Source organism: Babylonia areolata, chromosome 11 (assembly GCF_041734735.1).
Source record: "Babylonia areolata isolate BAREFJ2019XMU chromosome 11, ASM4173473v1, whole genome shotgun sequence".
NCBI lineage: Eukaryota > Metazoa > Mollusca > Gastropoda > Neogastropoda > Buccinidae > Babylonia > Babylonia areolata.
Genome location: NC_134886.1, coordinates 34,123,208 through 34,135,489, shown reverse-complemented (window position 1 = coordinate 34,135,489; position 12,282 = coordinate 34,123,208). Strand labels below are relative to the sequence as shown.

The window sequence follows — 12,282 nt, the reverse complement described above, 5'->3', positions numbered from 1 at the left end:
GGAAGGAGATCAATGCGAAAACAAGAGAGGCTGGGAGAGGTTGCGGACCTGAGCGCTGCAGCCAGTTGCGGGAGAAAGAATCACTGTCTGTTGATTAGTGTTCAGTATATATTATATCTGTATGGCCTTGCTTGCAATTTTTGTGTTCAGCGTTGCCCAGAAACTACCTTCATAGATTGATTGATCAGTGTATTCTGTGTTTGTATGCATCTATTTTTGCGTTTACCATTACAGTTTGTGTTATTCAGTTATATACTATGTAGTTTCTGTTTTTCAAATTATGATCCCTCATTTGTCAAATTTTATGTTTGCCAGTACCACTTCACCTTTTCAAACAAGGTGATTCAGTTCAGGTCAGTTCAGTTCAGTTCAGTTCAACATATTTTTTTTCATCCTATTCAGAGCTGTTACACAATGGCTAAAAACTGACAGGTGCTTTAACAGGGTTTGTGGGTGTTTTTTTTTTATACAGCATGCACACACACACACATACACACATTCTCTCACTCTCTCTTCTCTCTTTCTCTCTCTCTCTCTTTCTCTCTCTCGCTCTCGCTTTTTCATTCTCAGTCTCTGTCTCTCACTCAAACACACACATTCATTTTACATTCAAGTACACAAGTCTACCATAGTCTGTGTTTGTCATGCAGTATTGTACATTTTCATGTGCTTTTTGTGTTGTTTTATTTGGCTGATAGCCAAATTCAGTAAACCATTTGTAGTCCCCCTTTCTGTTGGTCTGTCTCTTCCCCCCTCTCTCTCCTTTCTCTCTCTCCACAAGGGACAAAGGCCTTTTCTGAATAAACCATTCGTATTTTCGTATTCTTTCTGTCTCTCTCACACACACAGACAAACACACACACACACACACACACACACACACACACACAATCATCTACTGGTGAGTGTTAGAATACACTTGTGCACAGATGCTGCTGTCAGTATCATATTTGAATTTTGTAATTCTCGTCACAGTCATTACACAGGGCGAAATATTGTGTTTGCATTCACAGAAGTGACTTCCGAGCCAGCATAAAACCGTTCACACACACAGACACGTATGCACACATGCACACACACAGAGCAACTGAGTACATGGGCTAAGCGCAAATAGGCCAATCAGGATCACCAGTTACCCCTCACCTCACCTCACCTCAGGCCCATAAATACAGAGTAGTCGTTGGGGAAAACCTGAGGACCACAGACGCTACCTCCCTTCTCCATCTGTCTCTGTCAGCAGCCGCCGGCAGCAGCTCATGTGTATGGAGTCCGGTCCATTCTTTGATGTTCTCATGCCAGTTCTTCTGCTGTCTTCCTCTTCTCCTGCCCTCGATGGTGCTTTGCATGATTGTTTTGGACAGACTGGTGTGTCGAGTGTTGTGCCCAAACCATATCAGCTTGCATCTCTTCACAGTTGAAAGGAGAGGTTCCTGAGGTCCATCAAGGTTCTTAATTCTGCTCCGTACATATTCATTGGTCCTGTGCTCGATCCAGGAAATTTGAAGGAGCTTCCTCAGGCATTTGTTCTAAAAAGCCTGGATCTTCCTTTCAGTTCCGGCCGTCAGTGTCCATGCCTCGCAACCATACAGTAAAATGGAGACCATCAGGGCTGTGTAGAGTTTGAATTTTGTGGAGAATTGGATGTTACTTTTCCATACTCTGTTCAGTTTGGTCTTGGCTGCGGTGGCTGTGCCAATATGAATTCTTATTTCTGCTTTGCAGCTTCCATCCTTTGTCAGGGTTGCTCCTAGATATTTGAAGTTTCCGACATCTTCCAGTTGTTCTCCTTTCATGAAAATAGTGCCATGGTCCATGTTCACGCTGTTTACCATGGTTTTAGATTTCTCTGTGCTGACCTCCATTCTGTAAGCACCCGCTCTATCAACAAGTCTGTTGGTAAGTTCCTGCAGTTCTTCGTTCGTTCCCTCCATCAGATCTATATCATCAGCAAACCGGAGGTTGCATATTCGTCTGCCACCAATGGAGATAGAAGTCTCATGGTTTTCCAGTGCCTCCTGCATTATCCTTTCCAAGAATAGATTAAACAACACAGGAGAGAGGATACAGCCTTGTCTGACACCAACCAGTTAAGTGAAAGGCAAATCAGCAGTAGGTGAACCGGGAATAGATGAATCAGGAAAATGCAAAAAGGGATGGCACCATACTGTCGTGTTGGAAGGTGGCTGCATGAGCTGTGGCTGTGTAGTTCATCTGCCTGAACAATACACCAGAGGTCACCCAGCGGAGTCTTCAGGGCAGAAGGAGAAAGTGAAAAGCAGGGTATGCCGTGTGTGTGTGTGTGTGTGTGTGTGTGTGTGTGTGTGTGTGTGTGATGTTTAAGGGGCATTGAGGGCATCCAGAACACACAGCAGTGTTGCCAATGCATTTTTCAAGAAACTTCTGACTTTTTTGTATTTATTCATGAATAAAGATGTGCTTCAAAATGTTGTTGATTTTTTTTTTTTTTTAAACTATGCTTTGATTTAATCTGGTCACTTTGATTTTTTTTTTCCTGACCTTTGCATACTCATTTTCTTCATACTTTCTGAATGGCATCACACTAGTCCGACTTACTTGTCTCAACATCCCATCCAAGGGCCGCGCCCAGGTTGTATGGTTGTTGCACATCTTAGATGAGTAGACAAGGGGGAGGAGGAGATAGGGTGTAGGAAAGGGAGCAGACAGATGGAAGGTGAAGGCAAGGGCAGAATTGAGGGGAGAGGGATGGGAGTGATCGGGGATGAAGGAGTCAAAAGGTGGAGGATGTGGAGATGTGTGTTGGGGAGGGGAAGGATAAGTGATGATTAAGTCACAGCTGCGCTATCGCTTGAACATTGTTGCTGCTTTGATTTTATATACTGTTGTTCGTCACCATTTTGTTTTTGTTTTTGTTTGCTTGTTTTCAGTATTAACACTGCTGCTATAATAATGATAAGAACCAGAACAATTTATCATCAGTCAGACATCCAGGCGTTTTGTAGAAGGAACAATATATGCTCAGGTTACATGTCGGGCGAATGTTGCTTACAAGTCCAGATTAATGTACTTTGTGCTTTTATGCATATGTCACAAGTGATGACAGTTGGCATCTGAGAGAGATAGATGTACTTGAATCCAAATGGGAGGCATGAGTTTTAGTCTTGCATGCTAATGTATGCCTGCAGACAGATAGACGAAGAAACACACAGAAACATTAGACGAAGAAACACACAGAAACATTCAGGGACACACACGCACATGCGCTTACACGCACATGCACACATGCATACGCACGCACACACACACACACACACACACACACACACACACACACACACACACATACACACACAAGTGTACACACACACACACACACACACACACACACACACACACACACACACACACACACAAACACACACACACACACGTGTCTAATATCACTCAAAGTGAAAAGACGTTAACTTAAAGAAAGAACACACACACACACACACACACACACACACACACACACACGCACATGCAAGATCCCAAAATAAAGTACTGACAAAAAGACAGACTATTTTCTGTAGAGCTAGTTAAAGAGATGAGTTTTAAAGATTCCTCTCCGAAAATTCGCAAGATAAGAAGAAGAGGAAGAGAATCAGTGGAGGGTAGTTTTCCACAGGGACACACCAAGAGAAAAACCTGTAACCACTCCAGAGACTCCAGCACGGGACAACCTGGCCTTGAGGGTGAATGCCAACACATCTTAAATTCAGCTCAAACACACACATGGTTCTACCTTTTTGACTTTGTTGTGCGAGCCAGGGATTGCCAACATGTTCTTGGCGACCTTCACCAGTGAACAACTCCAAAGACCCCAGCACTAGACAACTTGACCTAGACGGACTGAGAGTGAATCACTGAATGCCAACACATTTTAAATTCAACTTGAACACACACATTGTTCATTACTTTTGACTCTGTTGTGCAAGTCGGGGAATGACAACCTTTTGTTAAACTGAACTCTAAAGCATGCGTAGTTCAACACTTAAGACACTATGGTGCTAGTTGGGGAATCAGACTCCTTGTCATTGTGCGTCAGAACAGTCAGCCTTAACAACCTGCTTGAGCATCTGAACATTCAGCCTTAACAACCTGCTAGAGCATCAGAACATTCAGCTTTTACAACCTGCTTGAGCATCCGAACATTCAGTCTTAACAACCTGGTTGAACATCCAAACATTCAGCCTTAACAACCTGGTTGAGCATCCGAACATTCAGCCTTAACAACCTGCTTGAGCATCCAAACATTCAGCCTTAACAACCTAGTTGAGCATCCAAACATTCAGCCTTAACGACGTGCTTGAGCATCAGAACAGTCAGCCTTAACGACCTGCTTGAGCATCCAAACATTCAGCCTTAACGACCTTGTTGAGCATCCAAACATTCAGCCTTAACGACCTTGTTGAGCATCAGAACATTCAGCTTTAACAACGTGGTTGAGCATCCAAACATTCAGCCTTAACAACCTGCTTGAGCATCCAAACATTCAGCCTTAACGACCTGCTTGAGCATCCAAACACTCAGCCTTAACGACCTGCTTGAGCATCCAAACACTCAGCCTTAACGACCTGGTTGAACATCCAAACACTCAGCCTTAACGACCTGCTTGAGCATCCAAACATTCAGCCTTAACAACCTGCTTGAACATCCAAACATTCAGCCTTAACGACCTGCTTGAACATCCAAACACTCAGCCTTAACGACCTGGTTGAGCATCCAAACATTCAGCCTTAACGACCTGGTTGAGCATCCAAACACTCAGCCTTAACGACCTGGTTGAGCATCCAAACATTCAGCCTTAATGACCTTGTTGAGCATCAGAACATTCAGCTTTAACAACGTGGTTGAGCATCCGAACATTCAGCCTTAACAACCTGCTTGAGCATCCGAACATTCAGCCTCAACAACCTGCTTGAGCATCTGAACATTCAGCCTTAACAACCTGGTTGAGCATCCAGACATTCAGCCTTAACAACCTGGTTGAGCCCCAGAACATTCAGCTTTAACCTGGTTGAGCCCCAGAACATTCAGCTTTAACCTGGTTGAGCACCAGAACATTCAGCCTTTACAACCTGGTTAAGCACCAGAACATCCAGCCTTTACAGCCTGGTTGAGCATCAGAACATCCAGCCTTTACAACCTGGTTGAGCATCAGAACATTCAGCCTAAAAAACCTGGCTTTGCTTGTCTGTGACTTTTTTGTTCTGTGTTCCAGGATGCTTGAAGGTTGTGACTTGTCTCTGTGTGCAGGGTCCCTTTGTTCATGTTGCCAGTATTGTTGCCACCCTGCTTAGCAAATTCTTCACCTCCTTCAGAGGCATTTATGAGGTGAGTGAGTGCTGCTGTAAAACGTTTGGAAAACGTACTTATTCCTGATCTCAGATTCACATTAACCGCCACCTCTACATCTGCTCTTCACTCCTTCATTGCGTACAGCCACACAATGTCATATACATGTACATGCTCTATCACTCACCCACTCACTCAGGTTTTCTCATCCCAGTTTGCTGCCTTCATTTTTGTGCGTCTGTAAGTTTGAATGTATGATTTCTTTTGTTGTTATTTGGATAACTAGTAGTGGATTGTCTTGTGACAGCTGTGAATTCATTCAAGAAATGTGTAAATGTGGATATTGTATGTGAGTGCAGTATGCAGGTTGAAGCATATTATTAAGTATTTTGCTTGTTTGCGTGATTTGTTAGTGATTCTGTAAATGTTCAGGTACGTGAGGTTTTGTACGATTTGTTGGCGATTTTGTAAATGGAATTCATGACACAAATTCTGTTAACAGTTCGTTGAACTTGAATGAAAACAGTCAGTATTGATGACAGTTTAATCACTCTGTGTGTGTGTATGTGTGTGTGTGTTTGTGTTTGTGCATGGGTATGTGCATGTGTGTGTGTGTGTGTATGTTTGTTCACATGTTCTTGTGTGTGCATTTGTGTGTGTGTGTGTGTGTGTGTGTGTGTGTGTGATGTTCATGTGTGCACACAGAATGAATCACGTCGATCAGAAATGCTGGCCGCTGCCTGTGCGGTTGGAGTTGCAGGAACCTTTGCTGCCCCTATTGGAGGTGAGGAGGTGACATTCAGAGCATTGCAGAACTTTTCATTGTTTTTATTGTTTGTTTTTTGACTCACTTGTGTAAACAAAGTGAGTCTATGTTTTAACCCGGTGTTCGGTTGTCTGTGTGTGTGTGTGTGTCCGTGTGTCTGTGTGTCCGTGGTAAACTTTAACATTGACATTTTCTGTGCAAATACTTTGTCAGTTGACACCAAATTTGGCATAAAAATAGGAAAAATTCAGTTCTTTCCAGTCATCTTGTTTAAAACAATATTGCAGCTCTGGGATGAGCACAAAAAAATAAAAAAATAAACCTAATTATATGCAAACTGCATTTACTGTTATATTTATATTTTTTGTATTCTCTAAACTTGGCACTTTGACCTCTTATTCTGACACAACAACAAGAGGAGTCATTATTATCATTTTTTGTTCAAACAGGAACTTCTTTTGCTAAGCATGGAATTTTTATTTATTTTGCAAACGTTTTGGTGCAGATAGTAAAAAAGGGAAATTACTCTGTAATTAATGCTAGGGCAGTTAATTTATCACAAGTGAGTCTTGAAGGCCTTGCCTCTCTTGTTGTTCTGGTTCCTCTCTCAGCACTTCTGTTTTTCTCTTTCTGTCTCTGTATTCCCCACTCTGCTTTCACTTTTCTCCCCTTTCTCCATCTCTTGGGGTACAAACAAGATGCTTCTAGTAAGAGGTGAGGATGAATTAGTGACGAGAACATTGATCAGTGTGTATTTTTCTCCATTTAGAATTGATAGTGTATTTTTTTTAATTGGAGTTGGTTACAATCACAGCTGTTTAAATCATACGATTATCTCTTTTCCAGATGGGACGTTTTAGATTATTGTGTTTTTTCATAGTGAAAACTATATTCAGGAAAAGAATTTCTCATAGTAATAAAGTTGTAAGGAACTTCTAGCAGTGGTTCATTTTATTCAAATAGAAATGTTGTCATTTTAAAAAGTTGCTTTATTTCTGTTGGTTAATTTGAACAACAGTGAGCTGCAATTCTTCCTGTAAATCAGTTGAAATTGTTTATGTTGGTTGATTAAAATCATTCATAATGAGCAGCAATTGTTCCTGGAAAATGAAGTTGTTCAAAATGAGTTGCACTAGTTTCTTTGGGTTAACTGAAGTTGTTTGCAGTGAGCTTCAGATGTTTTTGTTAGTTAAATGAAGTAGTTGATTGTTAACCACATCAGTTTTTGTTACTTGACTGAGGTCATCTATATTAAACTTCATTTGTTTCTGTTTCTTAATTGGAATTGTTTTTAATGAGTTGTAGTTTATTTTGCTGGTAAATGAGGTTGTTTGTAGTGATCTTCAATTGTTTCTCACGGCTGCTCAGCCGAGCACAAAATCCACCTCTTTAGTTTCCGAGCAGCGTCTAGCGTCTGGGGTCAAACTTTTTTAATGCCAGACTTTCCCACCACACTCTGCATTGGCCGGCGCATTCACCGCGCGCGGTATTTCTGGCCCCGCGTGCCAAACCTGGACACTGCCTTCTTTGTTTCACTTGGCCCCGCAGCCCCTGCCCCACTTTTCTCACGCTTCCATAGCATCCACACATTTCCTGCAGCGATTACACTCACCCTGCTCTACATGCCCCTGCTGCTTGCACTCACCATGCTACAGTGTGTTCATTTAAACACTTGTTGTGCTGACAAGAAAAAATCTACAACTCAAAAGGGTGGGCTGATCTGCATGCAGGCATGCTAAATGTTTTGGTGATTTTTACGATTTCATTGTAATAAGCGTATGTTTTCTTAGAGAGGGATTTAAATTTTACGATTTTTGCGATCATGTTTCTGCTTGACCTTCTCTTCTCTTTCTTCATGCATGTTTCAACCGTTGCCGCAACAATTGCTATGTAAGAAAATATATTGTGTTTGGAGTCAATGGAAAGCTCATTTTGCATTCTTTGTAGAAACCCACTTCTTTTGTCGTTATTTCCAATCCATCCGGGAAGATGATGCGCGAAAGAAACAAAGCAGATTTACCGCTGAACAAGCGTACAGCGAGTGCCGCTGGCACGGCCTGTTTGTCAGCCACGTTTATTTATATCCATGCCCTACTTCCTGGGTTCATGAACTTTCGCTGGGCCAACTAAAGTGCCAGCACTGAACATCCGTGTTCTGTCAGTTACCTGAAGTTGTAATCTGCTGAAACTCTGTTAATCACCTGAACTTTTAATTATCTGCATTTCTGCTAGTTACCTGGAATTGTAATTAGCTGTAAGTATTTGTGCTAGTTCTTTGAAGTTGTTGATAGCTGCAGCTGTTTCTGCTTCAGTTAACAGAAAATATTCAACAGTTGATGGAGGAATCATACTAATAACAACAGACCTTTACCGACATCATACACTGACCGACGGACGAAAGATGTTCATGATGTAAAGGCGTATGTGTGGTTATGTACGGCACAGGTGTGCTGTTCAGCATCGAAGTAACGGCCACTTTCTTCGCTGTGAGGAACTACTGGCGAGGCTTTTATTCAGCTGTCTGCGGGGCCCTCGTCTTCCGGCTGCTGGATTTCTGGTTTAAAGATGAAGGTAAGAGTCTATGTGCCCAGTGAACAAGGTGTAGAAAACATGAGACCTACTCTTGGCAACTGGCTTGCAGGTGGCTTCTTTCTAATGTCTGAAAGATGGAGAAGCACTGTGCTGGCTTGTGTGGGGTTTCTCATCAGTGATCATATTACTGATGGCTTGGATTTATAGCATGGCGTCAGACACAAACATTTTATTGCATGCCAGCTTCAAAAAGGCCTTTTTCTATGTTGTTCCATCTGCAAAATTTTTACTTGATCGTTTTGAATATTACTTGTGACACTGGTTGAGGTCAGCTTTTCCCAGAGTTTTGTTGTTTTTGATTTATGTAGAGTTCTCCACTGAGTTAATTTTCATTATTTTGTTTTTCAGTGTGTGTTCAGCGCAGTAATGGTCTTAAAAGTTTGTTTATTTGTTGTTTTTATATATGTGTGTGTGTGTGTGTGTCCGTGTGTGTGTGTGTGTGTGTGTGTGTCCGTGTGTGCATTGTTGTTGTCCTCAGTTGCATGCATATCCATGGAGCGCTCTTTTTTTCATTTTTTTTTTTCACCATTCATTTAAGTGCATGGCCATAATATTTGCTATTTGATTTGATTAAATTTAATTTATACAGTGACTGAGGTGAATTTGGTTTGGAGTTGGGTTTTATGGTTTGATTGATTGTTGTGAGGTTTTTGCATCACATTGGGTTCTTTTTCAGTGTTATGTTCTTGATGTGTGTCGTCAGCCCAGAGCAGACCTTGCAGTTAGCTGGGTTACAATCAGTGTGAACTGGGTTAAATTGAAAGTTTAGAACTTGAAGGCTTTTTTTGTTTATTCCAGTTATTATCTTACATAACTATTAACCGATTTTAAAATAATATGATTTGCATGCTACGGAATGGAAAAGCTAAAGTGAGTGCACTGAGAACCCCCCCCCCCCCCCCCCCGAACCCCCACATACACACACACACACCCCTCCCACACCCCTAGCCCCCCTCAAAAAAAAAAAAAAAGATTCAGTTTGCTTATTTCCTTCCCCACCTACCCCCCTCCCCTAACACCTCCCCATCCCCACCCCCAACACTCACACCACTCCACAAGCAACCATTCTTCCCCTCTTCATTTCTTTCTCTCATCCCGTTCTCTCTGTGTGTTTCCTTCTCCAGTCCCCACCCCCCACCTCCACCACACAGACACACACACACACCCAGCGCCCTCCACTTACATCCACCCTTCCCCACCTCCTGTCTGTCTCCCCACTCATCCTGCCTGCCCATGGTGTGGTCCACATGGAGAGTGCAGTGTGATCGGAAGTGGAACAAGGATGTGCTTAGTAACGTGAGTGAGTGAGTCACATCCCGAACAGACATGGCGAGAGGCGAAGACACTGCACGCTGTGTGCGTAGGAGGACATGTGATGATCTGTCTGTGTCCTGTGTAAGGTTGCTGTATTTGTTGGTCAAGGAAATGCTTTGCCAGCAGAATGTCACTTTATTTTTCCTTTTTGTTTCTTGTTCCATCTTTTTTTTTTTTTTTTAATTTTTTTATTGATGAAAGGAGGCTGCCTTGTTAGAACTCTTTTTGTTTTTTTGTTGTTTTTTTTGTCTGTGTGCATTTGAATTATTTATCTGACTTATTTGTATTAAAATTTGTCAACAAATTTATCTATGTGAAATTCAGGTTGCTCATCCCCAGGGAGAGTGCATCGCTGCACTGGCAGTGCCACCCATTTTTTGTGTGTTTTTTCTGCTTGCAGTTTTATTTTTTTCCCATCGAAGTGGATTTGTCTACAGAATTTTGCCAGGGACAGCCCATTTGTTGCAGTGGGTTCTTTTACATGCGTGAAATGCATACTGCACACAGAACATCGGTTTATCATCTTGTCCCAACGACTAACATCCAGACCACCACTCAAGGTCAAGTGGAGGGAGGGGAGAAAATACTGGTGACTGCCGGTGTGATTTGAACCAGTGCACTTAGATTCTCTCACTTCCTAGGCAGATGTGTTACCTCTAGGCCAACACTCCTCACATGGTGAGAGGCAAAGTCAATGACGGGCGCAATAGCCGAGTGGTTAAAGCGTTGGACTGTCAATCTGAGGGTCCCGGGTTCGAATCACGGTGACGGCACCTGGTGGGTAAAGGGTGGAGATTTTTACGATCTCCCAGGTCAACATATGTGCAGACCTGCTAGTGCCTGAACCCCCTTCGTGTGTATATGCAAGCAGAAGATCAAATACGCACGTTAAAGATCCTGTAATCCATGTCAGCGTTCGGTGAGTTATGGAAACAAGAACATACCCAGCATGCACATCCCTGAAAACGGAGTATGGCTGCCTACATGGCAGGGTAAAAACGGTCATACACGTAAAAGCCCACTCTTGTGCATACGAGTGAACGCAGAAGAAGAAGGCAAAGACAATGCACACTGTGTGCGAGGACATGTCATGTTCCATGTCCTGTGTAAGGTGGGTCTGTTGGCCGATGAAGGAGGCTTTGATGGCGAAACATCACTTTTTTTTTTCGTTTGTTGTAGTTTATTTTTAATTGATTAAAAAGTGCACCTTGTTTGAACTATTTTTCTTCCTTGTTTTGTTTGTGTGCATTTGAATTATTTATCTGACCTAGATATGTTTATTGCATATTACCTATTGATGACTGATGTTCTGCTGTATAGTAGTGTCCGTTTTCTTGCTTTTTTTCATTTATTTCTTTTCCTTTTCTCCCCCCCCCCCCTCCATTTTTTTCAGGGAAGATGGGGTGGTGGATTAGGAGGAGGGGGGTTACTGAGGGAGATATAATTTCTGTGATTCTTTCTTAGTATCTTTTGTATTGTTAGTTTACAGAGCATTGCCTTTTGAGGCTTTTTTATTTGTAGTTAATTCAGGAATGCTGTTTATCTTTATACTCATCTGTTGTCTATGTTTACTTGAGTGTGCTTGTGTCCGTGTGTGTGTGTGTGTGTGTGTGCGCGTGTGTTTTATTTTATTATTTTATTTATTTATTTATTTATTTTTAGTGCGCTTACAGTTGACTTCATCAAGTTTTTGGCCTTATAGATATTATCATTATTAGTAGTAGTTCTCTTTTATGTATTTATCAATTATTTATTTATTTACTTATTTCTTTTTATTGTATTCATTTATTTACTTATCTATTTATTTTTTGTTTGTTTGTTTGTTGTGTTATTTTATTTTATTTTATTATTTTATTATTATTATTTTTTTTTAAATTTATTTTATTTATTATTTATTATTTATTTATTTAATTTTTTTTGCTCAAGGCCTGACTAAGGGCGTTGGGTTACGCTGCTGGTCAGGCATCTGCTTGGCAGATGTGGCGTAGCGTATATGGATTTGTCACAACGCAGTGATGCCTCCTTGAGCTACTGATATTGATACTGATACTGGTGTGTGTGTGTTTCAGAAACCATCACTGCAGTGTTCAAGACCAATCTCAGGACTGAATTTCCTTTCGATGCCTTGGAGCTGCTGGCTTTTGCTGCTATTGGGTATCATGAAACCCGTTGCTCTGTCCATCTGTCTGTCTGTTCCACTGACTGTCTCCTCTCTCTCTCTCTGTCTCTTTCTGTCTGTCTGTCTCTCTCTGTGTCTCTCTCTGTCTGTCGGTCTCTCTCTCGCGCTACAGCTG

At 41.8% G+C, this 12,282-nt stretch overlaps 1 protein-coding gene across 4 annotated transcripts in view; it reads left to right on the top strand.

Annotated features, from left to right (window-relative positions):
- The window catches only part of LOC143287681 (chloride channel protein 2-like), an 81,653-nt gene that overhangs the window by 33,200 nt on the left and 36,171 nt on the right, over positions 1 to 12,282 (top strand). For all 4 annotated transcript variants that reach the window (XM_076595863.1, XM_076595865.1, XM_076595864.1 and 1 more), the window contains exons 7-10: positions 5,278 to 5,355; positions 6,022 to 6,100; positions 8,528 to 8,653; positions 12,058 to 12,142. In XM_076595863.1, coding sequence (XP_076451978.1) covers positions 5,278 to 5,355; positions 6,022 to 6,100; positions 8,528 to 8,653; positions 12,058 to 12,142 — 368 coding nt within the window. The remainder of the gene's footprint in view (positions 1 to 5,277; positions 5,356 to 6,021; positions 6,101 to 8,527; positions 8,654 to 12,057; positions 12,143 to 12,282) is intronic.